This window comes from Hydra viridissima, unplaced genomic scaffold (assembly GCF_058129835.1).
Source record: "Hydra viridissima isolate aposymbiotic clone 2 unplaced genomic scaffold, HvirCarnegie_v1 scaffold_11, whole genome shotgun sequence".
NCBI classification, from domain to species: domain Eukaryota; kingdom Metazoa; phylum Cnidaria; class Hydrozoa; order Anthoathecata; family Hydridae; genus Hydra; species Hydra viridissima.
In genome coordinates, this window is record NW_028324310.1 from 14,049,219 (window position 1) to 14,074,627 (window position 25,409).

The 25,409-nt window shown below is 27.9% G+C and overlaps 3 protein-coding genes across 4 annotated transcripts; 2 read left to right on the top strand and 1 right to left on the bottom strand.

Annotated features, from left to right (window-relative positions):
• Positions 1–1,007: 1,007 nt before the first annotated feature.
• LOC149882331 (F-box-like/WD repeat-containing protein TBL1XR1) lies at positions 1,008–8,677 on the bottom strand. The gene is made up of 14 exons (XM_090066806.1): positions 8,555–8,677; positions 8,089–8,234; positions 7,540–7,749; positions 5,729–5,775; positions 5,377–5,506; positions 5,211–5,274; positions 4,955–5,052; positions 4,674–4,734; positions 4,019–4,140; positions 3,430–3,504; positions 2,077–2,174; positions 1,806–1,971; positions 1,552–1,653; positions 1,008–1,445 (listed from the first exon to the last, which is right to left on the bottom strand). Exons 1-14 carry the CDS (start codon positions 8,613–8,615, stop codon positions 1,413–1,415), a joined length of 1,413 nt encoding a protein of 470 aa, XP_089922932.1. The 5' UTR covers positions 8,616–8,677; the 3' UTR covers positions 1,008–1,412.
• Positions 8,678–10,894: 2,217 nt separating this feature from the next.
• Positions 10,895–12,906, top strand: LOC149882332 (large ribosomal subunit protein uL2-like). Of its 2 annotated transcripts, none has more exons than XM_090066808.1 (4): positions 10,895–11,015; positions 11,266–11,546; positions 12,266–12,600; positions 12,705–12,906. In XM_090066808.1, the coding sequence occupies exons 2-4, from the start codon at positions 11,267–11,269 to the stop codon at positions 12,867–12,869; spliced, it is 780 nt and encodes a 259-aa protein (XP_089922934.1). In that variant the 5' UTR covers positions 10,895–11,015; position 11,266; the 3' UTR covers positions 12,870–12,906. The 2 variants fall into 2 exon arrangements, with proteins under 2 accessions (XP_089922934.1, XP_089922933.1); XM_090066807.1 differs by having other exon boundaries at positions 10,958–11,096.
• Positions 12,907–17,001: 4,095 nt separating this feature from the next.
• Positions 17,002–23,545, top strand: LOC145199450 (signal recognition particle receptor subunit alpha-like). The gene is made up of 13 exons (XM_090066187.1): positions 17,002–17,324; positions 17,470–17,553; positions 17,670–17,964; positions 18,100–18,298; positions 18,371–18,521; positions 18,800–18,930; positions 19,078–19,193; positions 19,456–19,542; positions 20,667–20,839; positions 21,478–21,691; positions 22,338–22,423; positions 22,727–22,903; positions 23,061–23,545. The coding sequence occupies exons 1-13, from the start codon at positions 17,208–17,210 to the stop codon at positions 23,181–23,183; spliced, it is 1,953 nt and encodes a 650-aa protein (XP_089922313.1). The 5' UTR covers positions 17,002–17,207; the 3' UTR covers positions 23,184–23,545.
• Positions 23,546–25,409: the final 1,864 nt, after the last annotated feature.

A 25,409-nucleotide genomic window follows, 5' to 3' on the forward strand; every position in this document is an offset into this window, starting at 1 on the left:
AAAGATTTTGTTATAGATTAGTAGTTCTGAAATAGGTTATAAAAGAACTAAAGATAAAAGATTTAAAGCAGTAAAAAAAAAAAATAATAATCTAAGCTAATAATTTTGTTTTGTTTATCTAGAAATTTTCCAAATGGGAATATTTACATAGGCCACTTAATTCGTTCAAAAGAACATTTCAGGAAGCCTGTTGAGTATAAATACATAATGAATAAAAAGTAACTTTTTTTGATTACGTAGGAACCACCTTAAATGTCTATTAAATGATCTGTCAAAAAAAAAAAACTCAATCACCGAAAGTTTTTTGGGCTTCTAATTTTTTGATCAAATCATTTCAAAAAGGAAAGAGTTTAAACCTAATTTTCTGAAATCACATTTTTTTTAAACTCACAAAGTTAAAAATACTTGATTACTATGACAGGAAGGCGAGAAAAGCAATATTTTCTCCTATCTTCTTTTTCAATTTTCTTTTTCTCCAATCTTCTGAAACTGATGAAAACAGACGTTTACATAAACAAAAAAAGACAAGGAACAAAGCCTATGCCAAGTAATAATAAAATAATTGATATTTTGGGTTAAAAATTCTTAACACACAGTCTCAAACAAAGAAGCTATAAATCTAATATCACCTATTTTACACATTTCATCAATAGATATTACTGATGATACATTTACTCTGGTGTTTCTCTTCTTGCCCCACGCTCCTCTAACATAAAAATATGCTTTCAAGTTTGTCCAACTTTTGTTTTTGAGGAGGGATGCAGGAGGGAGGGAGGAGGGAGCATTTACATTTTTTTTTCTCAGAAGGTAAAATATCATTTTTAAAATTTGTGTTGTTGTTTTGTTCCCATATTATAATTTGTGCTGTTTTGTTCCCATATTATTTCATGTTATACGCATAAGTTTAAAAGTAAACTGGAAGATTCAATGATTTTTTAGTAATAATAAAGTTTGAAACGTTCAAATTCAAAGTTTATTAAAATGAAATATTCTATTAAGTTATAATTTCCATGCAAAAGCAACGACCGCGTTGTTGATATTATCCCAGGAGTCGTAATCTGTATAAAATCAATTATATAAAATGCGTGGCTTCAAGTTAACTGAATATACTTCTTCATATATATATATATAATAAATAAATTATGTAACAATATTTAAAGCTTTTGAAAATAAAAACTAGAAAACAAAACCGAATTAATAAAAAATCCCTAGAATCCAGACTCCTCTGCTTGATTGTGTAAATACAAAATCTTTGTGTAAATACAAAAAGTATTGCTTTTCAACTTCTTATTAAATTTTTGTATCACGAAGCATAGTAGTTTATCAACAGCGTCATGCAACTTATATCTACTAGATAGATGAGGAAAATGACAGCTTATGGCATTCTGATATCTGTTTACATACAAAAACACTCATAGCAGTTTTCGAGTATCAATCAGTTTTATCTACAGAAATAGTAAAAAAGAAAACAAAAGAGTTGTCAATATTTAAAATCTTTCTCTAGCTTTTGCAATAAGCATAAAAACTAAAAAAAAAAACAAAAACAATTACCGTTTCATCAGTCTGACAAACACTAATGTAGAATGCATTTTTGCTCCATTGCACTTCAAACGTTCCGCTGTTACTTCGTTGTGATAGAATGCATTCCCCTTTCTACATATAAAATTTTACCCAAGAAAAAATTAGATCATTCTTATTTCACTCACGAGGCTGATGCAGGTATATCATGTAATTGTAATGATTTCAGTTTGGAAAAAATTTTTTTTACCGTTAACTTCATTTTAAAATAAAGAAAAGTAAATAACCTGTAATTCCCAAATATTTAAAAGACCATCTAAAGCAGCTGACACTATATAACGACCTGACGGATCAAAAGAAATTGAATTCACTGGCTCATAGTGCCTGTTGAATATGTATAAACACGTTAAACTTTCTACATTCCAAATGCGAATGCTTTGATCATAGCTTGCACTGAAACAAACAACAAAATAATAACTAAATTTCAACCAAGAACACAACTCCAAAATTTTCTACTTAGTTATATAGTTTGAATTGAATTTAATGAATATACTATACCTTGCTAAAAGCTTAGACGAGGCCCATTTTACAATAGTAACTTCTTTTGTGTGTCCAGTCAAACTGGCAACAGCATCATCTTGCTTCATACTCCAAAGCTTAACAAATAATTTAAAGCAATATTTAGTGTTGTTTCTTATATTTATGATAGAGCAGCTTAATCTTTATCCAAAAATCAATTGCTTACAGGAAGAAACAGAACGCAGGTACTTGTAATAGGTGAAGTAACAAACAAGTCATTTTTACAGATAGATTACAAATGAGAGATGCCTACAATTGTGGTTACTAAGACATGTGTCTATCATGGGGGACATGGGGACTTAAGACAATATTTCTTTTTTAAATTTGTTTAAATATAATTGAAGGGTTTTGCTTTGATTTTTTTCAGTTTTTAAAAACCAAATAATTAATAAAAATAGGAAAGACTTTTAGAAAAACTTTTCCTAAAACTATAAACTTATTTTAAGCATTAAAAGTAGGAGAAGTGCTTCAGTTTTGCTATTTGTTTACCTAAATAAAAACTTAACAAATTTAAATTTTAATGATGGTGATGATTGTAGAAATCAACAAAAGCATGTAACAAATTGAAGCATAGAATCAACAAAATTGTATCTTAAGGTGATTGAAAAGTCAAAAGTGTTTTAAAAACAAAACAACTAAACTTAAAAAGCCAAAGAAAATCAAAAAACCAAGTGATTGCCTAGTACAACTTTTAAAATGCAGTCAAAGTTACACATTTATAATAAAATAATAGATGTAAAAACAGGGAAAGAAGAAGCTTTTTAAAGGTTTAACCACCATCAACACCACCATACATTTTACCTCTGTTTACTCATTCTTCAGATATTTGGGCAATTATAATCATTTGTAGATTGATTGAAGGTTTTTTTAGATGGATGCCATTCTTAGCACCAACCTGCTAAAGTAATGCAGGAGACTGAGAAAATTTGGCCTCCAAACTAAAAGGGTACCTATCCAAAAACAAAGAGTATTTCAAACCATTCTTCTACTAAAACAGTTTATATTCAAAAATATCTCAACTTCAAAGGATCTGATTACTTTTTAATTAAAAACCAATTGTTGATGTATCTGTGAATAAGTTTTAATTTCAACATCTCATCAAATTTCTTTTGTTTCAATGAAAACATGTAAAAAGGTGCTACTTTTTAAACATGTTAAATGGTGTTTTATTAACATTGTAACATTATTTCATTAATATTTTATTAACATTGTAATTAGGACAGGAAGTAAATACTTAACATGCAGTGAGTTAAAAAAGCAGTATTTAAAGCTTCTACTTAAGTATCAATAAAATAGGACCAAAGAATTTAAGAACAGACATCTGGAAAATACCTTTACAGATTTGTCATCAGCACATGTTGCTAATAAAGTTACTGAAGGATCCCATTGAACACAATTTACTACATCCTAAAGTGATTATAAAATATCCCCAATTCAAATGTAATTGTGATAAATATTATAAGTTTGCACTCTGATTTAAAAGAAACACAATCAAATGGTAAATATACTAAAATTTTCATTACAAGAAATGTTTGAGCATGCATGAAGCCTTGTGGTTTAATCATTTAGCAGCTACAGTCATAAAATATTGATGTTGAATGCATTTGTTTCATTTGTCGTTTAATGCACAAATCAATTAACTCCATAAAACAAAAGTTAAGAAATGTGATGAAATAATATACATTTATTTTTTTAAATTCCTTTTATAATATGTTAATCTTTAACATTCAGGAATGTTATCAAAAATGTAAATATTATGACTACATCAAGAACTTTAGCACCTAAATGTAAGATATTTCAAAGAGTTAGTGGATTTGTGCACTGAACAGCTCATCTAACTAGAGTGATTTAAAAAGTTTACACATTTCCACAAGTTTCCACAAAACCTGAATTTAAAATTAATCTCAATAAAATGACTTACCTTATGACCTTGAAAGACCTTTAATGGTCTACTATCATTAATTGTTGAAATACAAACACTTTTGTCAGTTGAACAGCTTGCAAATATAAAGTCATTTTGCCAATCTGTATCAACTATTGGGCCTAAAAAAAATGTGTTTCAAGAATATACAAACACAAACACAAACAAAGAAAAAGTGTTTTAAATACAAAAACAACATAAAACAAACAAACAAAAAAAAAAATTCCCTTTTCAATAAACAATAACATTTTTGTAAAAGATAAAATACTCACCCATTTATTTTAAAAAAGTTTTAGCATGAAAAATTGCTAAAAAATTTTAGAGAAATTCTATTATTAGAAAATAATAAAACTGAAAATATCTAATTTGTATATATGTGTGTATGTGTGCGTGTGTGTTTGTTTATATATATATATATATATATATATATATATATATATATATATATATATATATATATATATATATATATATATATATATATATATATATATATATATATATATATATCAAAGATAAAAAATCAATTTCAAAAACATTTTTTTTTTGCAAAAAATAATTTATTGGACTATTTCCCCCATCCTTAAAAATGTACGAAGGATTTTTTTAAATTGTAAATGAGTTTTCCAATATAAACTCAAAATTTCAGTTTTACCTGCATGGCAAAAAAGTTCCACAATTTTTTCAAACTTTTCTCCATCCCAAATTATGCATTTCTAACCAGATAAAGTAAAGAATGATAAGCTCAATTACAATAATCTTTTACTAGCAAATGCCAATAAAACAAAAATTGAAGTGTCAGTAAAACAAACCCAACTAATTCAATCAACCACACTTTTCCTAATTTTTAAGATTCAAAAGAATTTCTTGAAAAACAGCATAAGTTTTATGCATTCAACTTTAGAAAATAATTTTAATTTATCTTTTGGAACTAACCTTGTCTAAACCAGCACTCAATAAAGCACTCCCTTTCTTGTTCCAATTTAAGGACAAAATCAGATCCCTATGACCATTTAATGCGGTCAGTAAATTCCCTTGTATAACAATAAAAGATTGCGTTATAAAAAAACATTTACAATTAAATCATTTTTCTTGAATAATAGTAATGAAGTAAAAAATGTAAAATATAAATGAAGAATAAATAATACTCTAAATGAATATATTTAGAAAATTGTAAAGAAAATCTTTATACCTTCTACATCCCAAATTCTTATTATAAAATCTGATGCTGCAGTTGCAAGCACATGACCTTCTGGCTAATCACAAAAAAACTCCAAAGGTGTACAAAGTAAAAATATACATAAATAAATGTCAAAAGTGGTTATTTGTTGTTAAGAAAAGTGTAACATTTGACTTACATGCCAAACTAAAGAAGTTATATCAGTGGGTGTGTTGCTTTTCCTTGATACACCAATATTATGATCAAGTTCAATCATTTTAATATTATCTGTCTCTAGCTGCCATATTCCAACTATCCCATCTGCAGAACTTCATGGAAAAAAAACAAAAAAAAAAACATGAGCTATTAGCTATATGAACTTTTAGAAGGGCAAATTTTTTTTTCTTCTTTAAATTATCAAAAAAATTCACAAAATAAAGAAATAAAAAAACTAATTACCATAACATAACTCAATTCAAATGTGAACATTGTAATAATTATGTTAAAATATGCAAAAAAATAAACAAAACAAGTAAAGTAATTAAACTTACCCAGTTGCAATCAACTTACAAGACGGGTGCCAAGAGCAGTTGAACACCTATTTTTAAAATTTTAAAATTTAATTTCATACATCAGTATTAGAACAAAAAGCACTGAACTTAAATAAAAAAATAAATATTGGATATTAGAAAATGTTGACTGTAAAGTTAAATGTTTAGATTAAGCAGATGATCTGGCTGACATAAATTTTTTAAAAATTCCTCTTCAGAAAAGAAAAAAAAAAATTAACGTTTTTCATAGCTTCCCCCCCCCCTTCCCACTTGTATATAAAATACAGCACACGAGTATATATGCATCGCCTATCATGAATATTTCTTTATTAAGCATAAATGTTAATAAAACATTTGTGTAAAAAATTGTCCTTTTTTAATTTAAAACAGTTATATATAAATAATATAATACATAATAAATATGAATAAAATTACAAATAAAAAAAAGAAAAAAATGGAGATTAGACTTAATCTACAGGAAATTGATAACATTTTACAGCCTGTCATTTTAAGCTACAGGCTTAAAGTGAAAGGCTGTAAATTTTTATCAATTTCCTGTAGACCAAATTAAGGAAGATATCTCTTTTGCATTGATTTAAAAAGATTGTTGTAATTTTGTGTAGAAATTGTTTTCCAATTAGCTTTCACTGAATGTTTCAGGTTCTGTATTGAAGTTATACAGGCCATAACTATCTCTTTGTCCAATTTAGCTCAAATAGACTAAATATAAATCTGGTGGAGAGCTGGTCAGGGTATTAGGTTGATTTTAAACTGTATAAATTGTGTAGACAGGAGCTTGTAGGAACTGCCATTTTGATTACATAGCATGTCTGCTAATGAAATCATGCAATTTTCTAGCATCTCTATGTAGGACTGTTGGTAGGTTCAATCTGTTAATAGGCTGCACTAACCTAAAGAAGCAGACCAAATACCAAATCTGCCACCACCATTTTGCAACCTTGGTACAACAAAATGGTTGCTATGTTTTTTTTAAAAAAAGGTTTTTAAAAGAAACTTGCTTTTCCTGTTTATTACTTTGAAATTATTTGTTTTTACTTTTCTATCAAGCAATTTTTTCTTTAAATCTATCAAGCAATTTTTTCTTTAAAACAACCTTAAGGTTTTCAACTGGGAGTTAGCACCTTTGTTTTTCCAATGTAAAATATTTTTTATACTTGGTTCTTAGATGATTAAAAGAAAGGCTATTCTCACATTTTGCGTTGTTTAGGACTTCTGATACCAAGATGAAAGATCAACCTGTTCTGTTAAGCCTTTGAAGAGTATTTCTAACACAACTCTGATAAACTGAAAATATTCATGCTAGTTTTGCATTTCTAATAATAGATAGCCATCATTTAATTATCTATCGTGTAATAGCTTCACTTACTGTTAATTCACTCATTTCCTTACATCTTAACTTTTAAATCTTCTCACAAGTTGTATAAAAATGTCAACTTTAATACTTTTATACAACTTTTTGTAAAAGATTAATGAATTAACATTAATTGATAGCATAATTATCATTAACAGTTGATTTGAGAAGAAAATTAAGTTTAAGTTTAAACCCTTTATGAGATTTTTTTTTAACAAATAAATTTTCTAGTATACTTTTTTAGAAACTTAAAAAGAAAAAGAGGTAGAGAGTTATTTTTTTAAGCAAAAGAAAATAAATCCCTGTATCATATTTGATTACTTTCTTATGATGCTTTGAAAAAAAAAAAAAAAAAAAAAGAATATTAATACACTTATAGTTACTAATAAATTTTTAATATTTTTATATACAGATTAACAAACCACTAGATTTTATTTACCTCAGCTTTGTGACCTTTTAATACAATATCTTCTTCAATACCAATTTCACGAGTGTTGTTAAACAATTTGGTAGGAGATAAAGCATTCTCATGCTTTTGTGAGACTAATCTATAAAGAGTTTCAGCCCGTTCAGCAAGGACTTCTGGGATAACTGCATCAATTAGAGGAAGACTTTCAAGAGCATTTAAATTTTCTATCAAACTTCCATCCTAAATGAAATTCATTTTTAAGAGAATGATGAAAATATGAAAAATAATCTATTTGTATCAATAATGCCTCAAAAACTGTTTTAAAAATTTTACTATTGAATTCTTTTTACAATGAACAATAACAAATATATTATAAAGTACAAGTATAATCTTGAGGTAGAAAAAAGATATTAGGCTAGATATTTGAAGTAAAAGGAACACTACTCACTTTAAACTAATATAAAAGAGATATCATAAAACAAATTATAAAAAATAAAACATAAATGATAGACATTTTAGTTATTATAGAAAATATCAAAAGTATAACTCATTCACCTGTTTAATTAAGAAAAAACTTACATCATTGATGCATAATTCTCCTTCTATAAACTGTATTCCTTTTTGTATTATGCTAACCAGAGCTCCTGATGGTACAAGAGAGCCATTTATGTTAGACTGTGCAATGTGGCTTTCCAGTGCAAATAAAAATGCAGAGTGTTGATAACCTAAGTATGTAAACTCTTCACTTTGATTAAAATAATTTGATGTAAAATCAAAATTTTCATATTTTAATTCTTAATTTTTTTTCCTTGCATGTCTGATTTGAAATTTAAACTGTTTAATTGACAACTTCATATTAAATTTATCAATCATAAATCAAAAACAAATTACTATTGTATACTTCACATACTTAATGTATCAACAAGTTGATTTTGATTTCATTTCAAGAAAGTTGTTCCAATTTTCAGATGTAACAGCTGTTACATTTTATTGAAAAATACATCTTTAAGTAAAATTTAAGTATAAACCAAAATGAAAACCTTACCAGATTCTTGCAGATATCGATATACCAAGAAATTAACTTCATCGCTCAGTAAACTCATCATAGAAAAAAAGTCATTTTATTTTTTTAACCATCTGAAAATAAAGATTAGGAAAAATAAATAAATCAAAAATTTTGGTTATCTATATGTTAATATCAAAGGAATTTAGAAATACATTCTTTTTTTAAACACACAAAATCTGCTTTTCTAATTAACCTAAGTTTTGTTGTTCTCATTACCGATATTTTCAGTCTTTCAGATAACAATTATCGTAAGTTGAACGAAAAGTTTAAAGCATAATTGGCATCTTCTTTGCTGGATAAAATCCTAAGCTAGTTAGGATTACGTATGAAATACAAAACTAAAGACAACTATAACTTTAAATATTTATGATAAGTATATTTTTATATCAAAAGAAATTTGTCAAACCCTAAATACAGATCAAAAAACAAAAGAATGTTATTAAATTTGCATCTAGTGAAAATAATCACAAAGTTATTTATGGGAAAATACACGGACGCACATTTGGGGGCGGGTATACTTTTACAAAAAGTAAATTCTGTTCGCTCACGAAACTTAAGGAACATTTACTAATAATTAGAATTTTTTTCTGTAGTTAACTCATGTCACATTTAGTATCAGACTTACTGAATATTTTTGCAGATTAGAAGGGGGAAGTTGAGCTAATGTCATATTGCTCCAAAAATAAGAACAAATAAAAAAAAATATAAAAATTGAAGATAGACTATGTTTTTATACGCAAAGTAGATTAAATATATACCAATTAAGATATCAAAAGCACTTGAACTTCAGATGTGTTTAATAAATTTGATAAATTACTATTTTCCTTTTAATAGTTTTTGCCTTTTGAGTTGTTGAAAATTTCTTTCAAACGGTTCCAGTCATAAAAAAGTTTTACCACTTAACTCCAATTGCTGACTGAAATTGCAATTGAATTTTTATTTGTAATAATAAATAACACAGTAGCTTTTATTATATAAAGAGACAATAAAAAAAAATAATTGGATTCTCAGTTTTTGAAAAAAGGTATTTGAAATTAAACAAATTTCGAATTTAAAAACATCACTTTCATGATTTTTAATACTGTTTTCCCAATTGGGAACCACTTCTGAACTTTTCGCATGTAAGACAACATTGAAATTAACAACTGTATAAAATTTCATCAACAACTCATACCAATTGTCAAGCTTATTTCGTAAAATGTTATTCTGTAATAAAATCGTACAATTTTCCTTGATTTTTGAACAAGCCGAAAAATTTTTAAAAATTACAGTTTATTTTATTTCTAACTTTGTAGTATCTATACTTTTTTCGTAAATTTCTGTTTTTTAGAAATATATTAAAATTAATTTTGGTAAAATTTTCCTAATTGTCGAAATTTTAAATTTAGCAACCCGAATTTTACTTGACGAGCGATTTTTTTCCCGTAAATAGAGATGTGGCAAAGTTGCAAATTAAATTTCAATGATAATTTTAAATTGAAAACAAAATAAAAATTATGACATTTAGAAATAAATATTTTTAATAGCAAAGATTTTATTATACTAATTTTATTAAGTGTGCTGTGTCTTAATTTTATCTTTAAATCATTCTTCTTCTTCTTAACTCTGCACATTTTTAGCGTTCGTCACATTCAGAGACTTACTTAAATACAAACCAGGTGTGGGGAGTGAACTTCAGAAATGTTTTTTTTTTTTAAACATAGTTCACTCCTTCAAAAAAGTTTCATTAAGCTATTTTCGAAAAGTTATTACTTTGCTTTAATTTATGTGAAAACTTTTTTCTAAACACTCTTATATTACATAATTAACATTTATTATTTAATAAATTTAATTTTTTAAATGTAAATAATGTTTTTTTGAACTTTTGCGCGATTTTAGGGAAAAGTAACCAGTGTGGGGAAAGGCTTCTACACCTCTTACTACAGCATTGTATCTAATAACAACAGATAAACTGTTTTAAATATAAATACTTTGCTTTGATCAAAAATAAAAATGAAAAATTAATATCAAGCTTCTTCATTTAAGCGACAATCTTATTACTATTGTCCAAGAAATTTCTTTATCAATTTTAATTATCTGATTTATTTAGTACAGCTTATTTTTATCATGCTCACCTAGTTTCAGTGGTAAGTTCTTCTTCAAGACTTTCAATCTGTAACCCTTATTGTTATTAAAGCAATAAGATTGCACAACTTTTTAAAGGCTTATATTGTTGTTAATTTTCTAGGTTCTAAAACAATTTTCGCATAAATTCCATCAAAATAACCTGTACTTTACTCTAGTTGCTTAGCATCTCCCCGTCTTCAATCCTTCCAGCCAAAGCGTTTTTGAACGAACGGATATAAACCATAACCAATCTCCGTAAATTGGGTTTTCCAGAGAAATAAAATTTTTCCTATCCTTTTGGATAACGATATCTGTTCGGAAAGGATCTCGCGAGGTTAGTTTCTAATATGCGTCACCAAAATGTTCATAATGGCCCCTAATAGTTTCTTTTCTGAATCCGAAGACAACGCTGAGTGTTAGTTCTCTCTGCTACCTAATCATCTTTTATCTTACACATATAGAGTGAAATATTAATGCTTTGATGTTATAAGATGGCTATATATTTCCTTTGTTTGATAATGTTAGTATTTAATGGATATTGTTGGTATAACAAAGAAGTAAGCAAAATCATTTGGTATTTTTAGGATGGGTCGTGTAATCAGAGGTCAGCGAAAAGGTGCGGGAAGTGTCTTCAGAGCTCACACTCACAAGCGTAAGGGTGCAGCTAAATTACGACCATTAGATTTTGCTGAGAGACATGGTTATATTAAAGGAGTCGTAAAAGATATTATTCACGACTCAGGGCGAGGTGCTCCTCTCGCCGTTGTCGTTTTCAGAGATCCTTACAAGTTTAAGTTAAAAAAAGAGTTATTTATTGCCACTGAAGGAATGCATACTGGACAATTTGTATATTGTGGGAAAAAAGGTTTGTACTTACAGCTAACGTTTAATAGTTTGTATAATTTTTAGCCTGGATTTGGTTTGGATTATGTAATGAATGGTCTTTTGCTGTACTAATGTTAGCAAAAGAAATTATCAGTTAGGTAAAAAAAAAAAATTACATTTATTAATAATATTTTAACTTTTTAATTGATTGCTGAAGACTTAGCAATAAAAAAAAAATTATTAGGGAATCAGAATCTGAAATTTTTTTTAAAAGAATGTATATCTTAAGTGCTGGCAATGAAGTTGAATCCTGCAGGTATATGTAAACCATTGCAATTTTGTCCAATTTTCTAAGATTTAAATTTTCAGTTTTCTGCAAGTAGATATGGCACCTTGGCAGTCTTGTACCTATCCATTAAATCTTCAAAACCTTCACAATAATATGCAATGCTTTTTCATGTGCGTTTAAATATATTGAAAAATGTGTACATTAACAATAAAAAATTTGGGCATAACTTCTTTGTCTTTTTTTTCAATTTTTTTTTGACTGATGCTGAAGCAGTTGTATTACTTTGCTTTGTTATGTAAAGTAGGATTTTGTTTAATTCTAAAAAGATATTTTATTTCTTGCATGAACCGTCAATTAAATTTTTAATAATAAAAGATTTCCTTAATATTTGTGCCTTAATTATTATGTAAGAATTTCCATTATCTTTCTTGTTTTACCTTGTAAGTTTGTAATTTAACTTTTTTCTATAGCTGCACTTTCAATCGGTAACGTACTCCCTGTTGGATCTATGCCTGAAGGAACAATTATTTGTAATCTTGAAGAAAAATCAGGCGATCGAGGAAAGTTAGCTCGTGCCTCTGGTGATTATGCAACTGTAGTTTCACATAATAAAGACTCTAAAGTTACCCGTGTTAAGTTACCATCAGGAGTTAAAAAAGCTATTCCTTCTTTCAACAGAGCATCAGTTGGTATTGTTGCAGGAGGTGGTCGTATTGATAAGCCTATTTTAAAGGCAGGCCGTGCTTATCACAAATATAAAGCTAAGAGAAACTGTTGGCCAATAGTTCGTGGTGTCTGCATGAATGTAAGTTTAAGTTATTAAAAAAGTGCTCTCGGATTAAGGGAAAAGGGTTTATCTTTTTACAGTAATACAATTTTTATTAACTATTAGTTATGTTTTTTATATAGCCTGTTGAACATCCTCACGGTGGTGGTAATCATCAACACATTGGTTTCCCTTCAACTGTTCGACGTGACACTCCTGCTGGTCGCAAAGTTGGTCTCATTGCTGCCCGTCGTACTGGTCGTGTCCGTGGTGCTGCTAAAATTAAGGATGCTCCTGAAAAAGAGTAAATCTCAATCGACCCATACAATAAGCTAAAAAAATTCATCTTGTTTTTGTTTTTAATCCTCCCCTGCATTGTAAATAAGATTTCTTAATCTAATTAAGCAGTGTTCCTTATTAAACTTCCATTTCTTGCGTTAGTTTTAATATTTCATTAAGTTTAGGTCTAGGTTGTGAGGTACCCAAACAATTTTTTTCTGAAAAAGTAAATAAAATTTATTGCAAGGTTATAGTTCTGATTTAAGTAATTTGCACCTAAGCTGCTAACTGCAGATATAGACAAAGTTTAAAGGTTGGATACTTAGCATCTTGATAACATGTCTTTAGCCTAACAGTTTTTTAAGACTTAGGCCTTCAAGTACTAAGGTGGTAATCAAACTGTTTAGAAAGCAACTTAAATTGTTCCGAAATTTAGTTCGAATGTGAATAAGAAAATCTATAATATGGCCCATACAGAGCTGCCTCGTAAGAGAACCTTAACTGTGTAGCTCTTTGACTTATGTAGTTCAAAGTATCCCTGACAGGAATTAGACGAAAACGCTGTAAAGTAAACTACTGGTAGCAGTAACCATTAGTTCGACTTACTCATCTCAATTTAACTTAAGGATATATCACGCCAATCTACTAACGCGTGGACTCACTGTGACTGGAAGTACGTGCGATTGTCAATCTTATTAAGGTGGGGAAACCCCTGAAAAAATTTTTTTTTTTTAGTTAATATCAATATTTTATAAATTTAACTTTACATACTTATAGTATATAACAAAACTAACCTAAAAAAAATTGAGGTAAAATGTAGCAGGTGCCAAAATACTGAAAAACCCCGGCTAACGTGTCTAAAGAAGTACACCATTTTAACAAAATCTCTTGTATACTTGTTCTAACAGGCTAGTTCTGTGATATGAGCGACGTAGATTTTTCATAATTGTTAATAGGCTAATACATTGGACCGAAGTACATGGGAAAATTTGATCGAATTTTATGACTTCGTTGACCTATTTAAGGACCGGTTTCAATTTTTAAAGAAATCTGTCATGCTTAAATCACAGAAGACAATCAAACAAAATCATACTGAGAATTTTATATTAACACCACTTTTAGGTATTTAGATATGCTGCCGGCGTCTTAAAAACTCTTCATCTGAGAAAAACAGCTTTTAAAAATGCTAACATAAAAAATTTCAAAATAGTGTAAATAAATATGCAAATCTCTATATAATAAAAAAAGTTAAATCTTAAAATGCACCAGTTTGATATGGGTTTTGTTCTTTTTCAAGAGATTTGTCATACCGACTCTTCTTTTTTCTACCAATTACTTGTCTGCGTTTCTTTGCTCGTTCTGTGTTTTTATATTTGGCTAAGTATAATCGCTTTTGATTAATTTTCCTACATCCTTCTAACAAATACTCTCTTAAATTCATTTTTTCTAAAACACTAGCTTGTCTATCAATCTTAAAGTAGGCAACTGCATCAAAAGTGCCAAGTTGAAGATGTGTAAGTGAGACATAATGGGCTTTTGGTATACGCTCCCAATTTTTCATGTTAAGATTACCCTTCAAGTCTTTTAATTCTTGAGCAGCATTTATCATAGTGTCTTCAGCTACAGATCTTACTGCATTAGTTTTATAACAATTTTATTATAAATATTAGCAGTCATTGGTTTAGGCATTTCCATTAATGAGACAAATCTTGAGAATCCAGAATAGCCTTGACCATATGATCTCATAGCATATACAGCCCTGGTATTAATGTTAAAACTTTTTCATATATTCAATGTTGATGTGTAAAATTCTCTTGAATACACAGCAGTTAGCATAAAGACAAGACGCTAGAACTTTTCTCTTGTTTTCATTTTCAGAGAGAAACAACTTAGATGACATACATTCTAGACATCCAAGGGTAGAAACTACAGAATTAAGTATTTCTAAAGCTATAAATCGGTATCCAGTAATTATATTACTAGATAACTTTGGTCTTGATGACGAAATTTTTTTTTATTTTTCTAGCAGAAGCACATATTTCATCAGAATTAATAAAGTTAAAATCAACTGGTTTCTCCATAATTACATTTACATCTTCAACACTTGTAGTAACACTTATGTTCATATCTACAATATTCGATTCCATATTTACATCCATATCAACATTATTTACAACTAAGCTCTTTTTTACATTAAATATTTTTTTCCTTTTATCATTTTTAGTTCTTTGTTTAACTCTGCAAGCCTTAGCCATTGTAGAAGATTTATGATATATTTATGAGCTTTCTAGTAACTATTTTTATACTAAAGTTGTTTTGAACAATGGAAAATACAATTTACTTGATAAGATATATTTTTCATATAAAAAAATAGGATTTTTGACCATTTTTTAGTAAAGGTAAAAAAAAGTGCCGTTGTTATGGCGGTTGTTAAGGAAGTTCAGTACTAGGGTTCAATAAAACCTATTTTAATGAAGATTGATATAACAAATTTTCAAAAATGGTTTTCAGATTGTGAATCTCTGATAAATTTTGCACAAAACAAGAAAATGATATTTTTTTTTCAAAAATTTCATATTTCTGAGGGGTTTTCCACCTTTTAATTTAGTGTAGGGAGCGTATATCCGAGGGTACCCGTAAACGCGTACTTTTAATAATTTTAATTAACCGATTTTGACTACACAAATTTAACTACCCTTAGAAGTAATTTAACTACCCTTAGAAGTACTCGAAAATCGGGTAATTTTATTACCCGATCCTCGAACCGAAATTTTCGCACGATGGGGTATTTTCGTTCTTTTTTTTTTTATTATTGCGTTTTTAAATTAAAGTTTATTAGGATTCTTTTAATATCATATTTATTTCTATTTATTAGTTCCACCCACCCCATGTAAATATCAATTTTTAACTAAATTAATACATACATTTAGTGGGTGGAACTAATACTCCATGTAAGTATTAATTCCACCCACTCCATGTATGTAATAATTTTTAATTTGTTAATAGTTGATACTTATATGGAAATACTTATACTTATAGGTGAAATCGATACTCAATTCTTAACAGTTTTTTTTTGCCTGCTTTAAGACATAATATGTATGTGTATATATATATATATATATATATATATATATATATATATATATATATATATATATATATATATATATATATATATATATATATATCTTTATCTTTACTTTTTATAAATTATTTTCTTTTATTTTCAGATGACTAAACCATCAAAAAGAAAAGGGAATTTTTCACTAAGATCAATGTCGACAAAGCCACCTGCAAAGAGTGTCATAAAGAATTTACAGCAACGCAGGGATGTACAAGTGTTTTGCGCAAACACCTCAAAGGGAAACACGCAGATCTGTTCACAGAATTTGAAAGAAAAGATGCAGATAGAATGAGGGCATTCTTCTTTAAATGTAAAAAAGATTTTTAAAAAGTTTTAAGTGTGATAAGAAATTTGAATAGCTGTAAAAGCAATCAATTTTTTAGTGCATAACTTTTATTCATATGTTTTTTGAAAGTTATATTGTTGTTTTAAAATAATCTCTGAAAATTATTTTGAATTCTTTCTTTTCTTGCTTAAAATTCCTTGAAACTTTCTATTCAGTTTTATTGCACATTAACTTTTAAAACATCGTAAGAATTATTCCTAACTATTCCTCATTTTTCGAAAATACGTATTATAATTAAAACTTTAACGCTTTACAAAGAAAATTTAAAAAATTACTTTTTCTTCCTTTTTCTTTTTTTCTTTTAAAGAATTACGTCAGACTTTATAGGGACCCGAGACCCGAACTCGGATCCGGGTAGTTGTTTCAGGTATTACCCGAATTTAAATATTCGGGTAATTACCCGAAAGTTATAAAATACCCGTTTCTTTTTAAATCGGGTAATACCCGATTGTTCTTAACACCCGATACTTGATATCCGTAGAATACCTGTAGAAATATCGAAGAAGTAAAAATACCCTAAACAATTCAACTCAATTCATTTATTACATTGAATTACAAATAATAAAAAATAAAAAAATGAACGAAGATACCCGATCGCGAGAAAATTTCGGTTCGATGATCGGGTAATTTTATTACTCGATATACCCGATTATCGGATAATTTTATTACCCGATTTTCGGGTAAAGAAATTGGGTAACTTACGGGCACCCGTGGGTTGTCGGGTCGCGTTTTCGCTCCCTACGACTTTATAAAACTAAATCAACTTTGTTTCAGTTCTGATATTTATTTCGTGACGTATTAATAAACTACTATCTACCATTTTCAAAACAGAACAACAACAACAACAAAAAAAAAAAACAAACCAAACGAGTACGTGCATAATAATTTACTCTCAAAATGCTTGACTTCTTTAGTATATTTACTAAAGGAGGAATTGTTTTGTGGTACTTTCAAGGAACTGTGGGGAATTTCATCAGCCCTATAAACGAACTTATTAAGAACGTTATTTTGCAGGTACGTAGGTATAAATTACTAATTGTAAAACGTTTTAACTGCACAGGAGGCTTCAGCACTCTACAATAACATAAAAAAACCTTTCGTAATGCTATATTGAAAATATAAATAAAATTTATTTGCCATACCCATTTTTTGCAAATAGGAACGTAGTGGCAGTGGTTCATACACACATGGACAGCTTGCAATTCAGTATAAACTTGATAATGAGTTTGAATTGGTTTTTGTGGTAAGAAGAATTTAAATTAAAGATAATTGCATCAGTTTTATCAAGTTTTTTTAAAGTTTTTTAATAGATTTGTTAATTTTAGATCAAGAAGCTTATTTCAAATTTTTTCATTTTAGGTTGGATATCAAAACATCTTGCGTCTTTCATACATTGATAAACTCCTTTCTGATATTCAACTAGAGTTCCGAGATCGCTATAAAAACCAAATCAAACATAGTTTATTTTATACTTTTAACTTTCAAGAAGTGTTTGTAAATTTACTTGCTGAAAATGAGCAGTCTAGCAAAATGGCTAAGCGTGAGATGAAATCTTTTGCAGATTCAAATTGTGCAAAAAAAATTATCAAACAACGTGGTACATTGGAATTGAGTAATTCTAAGAAAGATGATAAAAAATCTAAGAAAGATGATGGTTTGTTAGTTTTGCTTGTAATTAAAGTTGTTTTAAATAATCAAAAATAAATTTTTAACAATTTTTTTTTTCTGAAAATTAACTCTTATTTTTAGAACCAAATTTATACTAAGGTTGATTTTCTTTGATATTTAGAAGTTCCTTTATCACCAAAGCCAATATCAAGTTCTAAATCTCCACCAAGTTCTCCACATGCTACTGCTAATTCCATAGTCACTAATGGCATTGAAGAAGTTGGGTCTATTACTGAAGACCAAATTATTGAGAAAAATAGACAACTTCTTATTAAAGGAATGCTTAAAGGAAAAAAGAAAGCAATCACAAAGTCAGAAAGGTATTTTTAAAAAAATTGAATGAAATTTAAGATCCATGAGTTATTTTTTCAAAATTAAGTTTTATTATTTAGCAAGCTTTCATCACCTCAGCAAAAAGGTAAAAAGGTCAAAGAGGGACGCTCTTGGACAAATGGAGGCTTGAAAGATGTATTGGTACTGGACTATAGTGAAGCAAATGAAAGTCATTCAAATAGTACATCAAATGATGTCTCAGAAGAAGATGTAAGACTTCTATTTTGTTTTATTAAGTTTGCTATTTTGCTTCAGCCATAAAGTAACCATGGTTTAAATCTAAATCTTTGGTTATTTCTTATATTTCATTAAATATCAATTAATTTGCTTATGATACAAATAAAAGATTATTTTTATATCAGGTTTGAAGATAGATTATAAATGGTGTCCTTTATCATTGTCTTTAACATCTTATGTTTTTATACATGTTTCTTACATCTACAGATATTATCTGTCATCTGTTGTATAAGAAAGTAATTTTGTTTTAGAAAGCCATGGTTGGTCAAATGAGAGGAGAGCTTAAATCAATTGAAGTCACTAAAGATAGTATAGAAGAGGAAGAGATTGAAGAACAAGAAAAAGATGTGAACCAAAAGAAAGTCTCTGATAATAGGAAAAGGTAACTTTAAAACTCATTGTTTTTTTTTTTATTACAAAGAAAAAGGTATTCATCTGTTGTTACCTTCATTTCCTGCATTTTTAGTTTATCGTATCATTTTTAAATCTATTCATTTCATGAAATGAAGGTTAAGATTGATTTCTTTAGTCAAAGTTCTGTTGGTGGTAGTGTATTTTCATTCTTCAAAGGATTAGCTGGTCAAAAAGCAATCACAACTGAGGCTATGCAGCCCGTGCTGGATAAGATGAGAGAGCATTTGTGTTGTATGTTTTTAACGTATTTGTATTTTTACATAGATATTTTCCTTTCTTAGAACAAAGTAAATATATTCAATAGAAAAATCTTTTAAGAATGATTTTTCCAAAAAAAATGTTTGTATAAAAATGAAAAATAAAAAAAAAAAGGTAAATGAAGTCAAAAATATTCTGTAAACAAAGTTAAAATATTTTGTACAAACCTTTAAAAAGTCTTACAAAATTTGTGTTCTTTTCAAATTCTCTCAAGTTTACTATTTAAATTATTTAGCCAAAAATGTGGCTACTGATATTTCTGAGAAGCTTTGTAATTCAGTTGCTGCAAAACTGGAAGGGAAGGTCCTTGGAACATTCACTGGTATGATTTCTGACTATTTTCTGTTTGATTTTCAATTACAGTAAGCTAAGTTTTTTAGAATTAGTTATTGTAATAAAAGTTTAAACTCATTATATTTAAATTTTTGTATTTTTGACTTTTACAAAATTTTTTAATATGACATTTCATAATTTCTTAATATATAAACTCCTAATACATCACAAAAATTTGTTTTACAAAATTCATTTTAGTATTTTAATGAGATTTGCTTATATATCATTATCCAATCTTCTTGCCATCAGCTTGACAAGGTTCATAATTTTCTTATTAGCTATTCTTGGCTTTTCATTAGATAATACGGCTTTAAGTTTTTCATTCTTGTTTAAAAGTTTTTTTCCAATTTTCTGATCAGTTAGTACCACAAGTGCTTAGTTGGATATATGTTTGGGCTCTAAGTAGACCCCTTAGGGTCATGATTTTGAATTCTAAGTATCATTGGGATCATTGTCCTGTTGAAGGACAAAGTTTGGTCCAAAATGCAGTTAGCAGACAAAACATTTAGATTTTGTTCCAGCATGCTATAGCACATATTAGTATAATTATTGAATCAATTAACTTTAAGTTCCTAATGTCATTCTGTACCATGGTGCCCTAACACATCACATTTCCTCTGCCATTTTTTATTATAACTTGTATAAAACCTAATTTAATCAATTTTTATAATTTAACCATAAAAAAAATAAAATGCTGTTTAAAAAATGTATATTCACCATTTATTTACTTTTTGCATCAATAAAATCATGTTTGAAAAGCATAATGTCCATTTCAGTTTTAACAAAAGCATATTCATAAATGAATAGTAACTGAAGTATGCTATTAGTATAATTATAAAACTCATAGTTAAGTAACCTAAAATGTAGCCATATATAAAATATACTAAACCTAATTTCAAGAATCTCATAAAAATTAAACTGTACCATTTATTTTTTTTGCTTGCTCTGTAAAATGTTTTCCTTACTGTATACATGTTTTGCTCACTGTATATATGTTTTTCTTACTGTATATATGTTTGCTTGGTATATTTTTTTACATGCTATATGTTTTGTACACTATATGTTTTGCACACTGTATTCAATTTTTTTGTTTATATTTACTTTTAATAAAAGGAGTTGCATCAGCTGTAAGAAGTAGTATGGAAGAGTCATTAGTACAGATCTTGTCACCTAAGAAGCGTATTGATATCTTACGCGATGTTATGGAGTCTAAAAAAAAAGGGCTTCCTTATGTTATTGTATTTTGTGGTGTTAATGGAGTTGGCAAGTCTACAAATCTTGCAAAGGTTTTTTTTTTTTTTTCCTGTTAATTCTTAAATGTTAAATACTTGTATATGTAATTTTTTTTTTATTCATTACCTCCCACCCTAAAAGTAATAATTTCTTTGAGAAAATTTCTACTTGAATTTTTGTACTTGTTTGTTTACAAACTCTAACTGATATTTTATCTGTTTCCAAACTTATGATGAAATTATTGATGAAATACTTATTTTGTAATACTTAACTATTAACTAACTTAAATAGCATAACTAGCTTTAATACTTAACTAGCATGGTTTTAATTTTTATCTACTGAATGGATGTAGCTAACAAGTTATGTAAATGGCACACAATCCACAATCAATGTTAAATATGTCTTAATATGATTTCTTTGACAAAAGTTTAAGTTATATTTATAACAAAACTGCCTGCTAGATTCATTTCCTGGTAGAATATTAAGTGGTTTTTATATCATTTGGCAAATGGCTTGTAAAAAATTTTGTCTGATGAGAAAAGTATATGATAATACGTTTTTACTTATCAGTTTTATTAAATATGAAACTTGAAATCCTTTTTTTACTCAACTTCTTAGTAAAAGTATAATAGTGTCCATATTTCTTTTTTACTTTGTATAAAATGAAAAATTTATTTTATTTTTTTTCCAGATTTGCTTTTGGCTATTAGAAAATAATCATCGTGTGATGATAGCTGCTTGTGATACATTTCGTTCTGGAGCAGTTGAACAGCTTCGCACTCATACTTGTCGGTTAAAAGCATTGCATCCCAAATCATCGCCAAGTGCTCCAGAAAAAGTTTTTTTGTATGATAAAGGCTATGGAAAGGATGCTGCTGCAGTCAGCATGGAAGCAATTAATTTAGGTAGTTTAATATGTTGCATGTTTTCTGCTATGAGAAATTTTTTTTAAAGAAACTTGCAATTAAAATACTTATAAATCACTATTTATTTCCATTAGTTAAGCAATATTGCTTGCAATAATGGTAGTTATATAGAGTGATATCAGTTAAAGTGTAGTAATGCTCTCATAGCAATTCTAGAGAACTATTGTTAATAGGAATACTATTAATACATTATTTTATATGAAGTTTTTTTAGTAGAGTGCTTAACATGACGTTTTTTTAGTAGAGTATTTGTAAGATGTATTATTGCTAAATGAGCTGTGTGTGTATGAATACTTCATACGAATAGATAAACTATAAATTTTATTCAAATACTTCTTGATAGACAATATTCTTAGTTTTTTTCATTGAATTTTTAAAGAATTCATTGATTTTTCCCTCGACAACGCCACATATAAATATCCATGCGCAAAAACAGGCTTATCCATGTTTTTGTGCAAAAATTCTAATGGTTATTACATGGTGTCACAGACAGACATGTCTACTTTATTATATCGATTATTATTTTTAGTATAGTGTTTATGAAATAACAAAAACTTGTGTTTTTGATATTTGCTTGTTCTGGCATCCACATTTTGTAACAAGTCTTTAATTTATCGCAATTTAGCTAAGGATCTTAAATGCGATGTTGTTCTTGTGGACACGGCAGGCCGTATGCAAGATAATGAACCACTGATGAGATCATTAGCTAAGGTGTGTTACTTTCTTTTAGAGATTTCATTAATTTTAGATTTAAGTTTTGAAAAAGAAGAAAGTTAAAAAATTGTTTAAGAAATCTTTAATTTAGGGATTCTAAAAAAAGAAAATATCTTCAAATAAAAAAATTTTTTTTTTCTTCCCACAACTCTTAAAAGTGATCATGAGAATAAATTTTTTAAACGATGATTTCTCAGAGACATTGCAACGCTTCACAAACAATTGTATTTTTTGCTGGAAGAAAAAAGGAAAACATTTTTTTTTTTTCATACTTTTTTGATCTTTTTTTAAATACTTTAGTTGATTAAAATAAATGAGCCAGACCTGGTTCTCTTTGTCGGTGAAGCACTTGTGGGAAATGACGGAGTTGATCAACTGCGCAAGTTCAACCAAGCTTTAGCTGATCATTCTGACGTAAACAATCCGCATTTAATCGATGGTATTGTCTTAACAAAGTTCGATACTATTGATGATAAGGTACGTTTTACATTTCTTTGTAAAAGAAAAGATTTTTTTATTCATTAAAAACTTTATCCAAGGGAAAGATTTATGATTTCACGAGAAAAAGTTTATTTTCTTTACTTGATCAACGGTTCTAAAAAAAGTTTACAATTTGCTTTAACCTTCCGTTTAGGTTGGTGCGTCAATTTCAATGACTTACGAAACAGGTCAGCCGATTGTGTTTGTCGGAACTGGGCAAACTTATACCGACTTGCGTAACTTGAACGTCAATGCCGTTGTGAAAGCTTTATTGTAAATTATGTAACACTCAAAAAAAATATGAGAATATTGAATTATTTTATTTAGGGCTTAAAGCTATTTTATTATAGGGTCCGACATCTGATCTGATCATGTCGAATACAGTCGGGCTCTTTATAAGTATTGACCTTTTTGTGTGAGGAAATTTTTAGAAAAATTCTTTATATTTATATTATTAGAGTATTTAGCTGGGGTTTTCGTTTGGGATTTTGAAAAGTGCATCCTATTTTTTTAAGATTTGTTGGATTTAATTTAAATATTAAAGGAAAGTTTTTAACAAAAAATTGTGTCGGATTTTATTCTACATGAGAGATGTATAAAAGAATTTTTCTACATTTAAGAAAGACTTATTTTCAGCCATTTCGATTATTGTTGATTATTATTTCGATATTTGCTGTTCATCCAATGAAGATTGAAGCAAAAAATCCAAATGAAGAGTTCGTGACATCTTGGAAATATGTTTGAAGGAAAACTTGTGATAACCATGTGCAATACCAGTAATTTTTAGAAGAATTTATTTTTGAAACTGGGACCAGCTATTCCAACAATATCTTCCACACAAGGCTCAGAATCTGCAGTGTTATCAAAAGGAATTTGAAGAGTCATCAAAAAATATTAGAATTAACTCAAATCTAGAGTTCAAGATTTTCCACTTAGCCTATTATTATTATTATTATTATTATTATTATTATTATTATTATTATTATTATTATTTTTGTTGTAATTATTATTTCTACTGTTATTATTATTATTATTATTATTATTATTTTTGTTGTAATTATTGTTTCTATTTTATTTTTATTATTATTATTATTATTATTATTATTATTCTTGTTGTAATTATTATTTCTATTTTATTTTTATTATTATTATCATTATTATCATTATTATTATTATTATTATTATTATTATTATTATTATTATTATTATTATTATTATTATTATTACTATCATCATTATTATTATTCTTTATTGCAACAAGAAGTAAACAAAAATTCAAAGTAAATAAAGATTTCTTAACTTAGTTAAATTTAAAATTTTGAATATTTAATCTTTATTTTTTAAGAGCTTGTAAAAACCTCAAATGAAGACGTGTTTAAGTTTACACTACATATTTGTAAAAGTGTCTTCTAACATTTACTACATGAGCCTTCTGCAGAATCAATAGAGATTCAACATCAGTGAACTATCAAAACTGCAATGGGAGTAAAAAAAGAAGAATTAAAAAAGTTACTATATCCATTTTCATGAACAAGAAATTTTATAAGTTCAAGAAGAATAATCTTATAATTGAGACTTTAAAGATGAAATCGAAAAAAGGAAGAACTTACGAAACTAGAACTTGTTAGTCAAAATAGATCAACCCAGGAGCAGAGTTTTTAAAGATTTTTGAAAGCAATATCAGCTGCAATCAAGAACAAACTCCCTCTTCCATATTAGATTGACATAAGAAGACAAAACAATTTTTAAAAACAATGTACTTCGACATAGTATCTGGTGACAATAGAGGCTGGAGCATGTAACCAACATCCTTCAGTATATCCTTCTTTGTCACCAGACATAATGCAAAGTTTATAAAGGATACAACCGCACTGGATCAACCTACTAGCTTACATATTGTCTCGGAAATGATTGCCAGTTTTATGTATGAAAAAACATTTCTTAAAAACAACATAACATTTTTTACTACAACTACGCAAAGAGCTCTGTAGAAATGTTTCATTGGATACTTCTTTCTCTGAGGATGATTGCACTATGAAACTGTTTTTCCCTTAGCCTCAAGCTCACCCAAAAGAGGTAACTCTAATACCTTAGAAAAATATGTCATCAAAAACGAAGTTCGTTTAAATTCAAAATTAAATGACTTTTGAGTCATTTAAGGGCCCCTTGAGATAACATTCTAAACTGTCATCACATTCATTAATTGTGTCTACTCACAAATAATGTCTAATCGGCTTCAGAATTCTCTCATCGAATTGAGAATGGATGAACACGTTTCTCATCAATAAAATCTATAAAAATCATTTTATCAGAAGATTCAAATTTACTTTTGTTTTTTAAAAAACATTCGTAAATTAGATTGAAATATACGGCTCATTCAACTCCAAATCACCATGATTCCCATTATTATCTTAAATTAATAACAAGGAAAGATGCAATAAGACTGAACTTTGGTGTCGTGTAACTCTCACCACAAATTAGCCTTTTTTGGCATAAGTTTCCA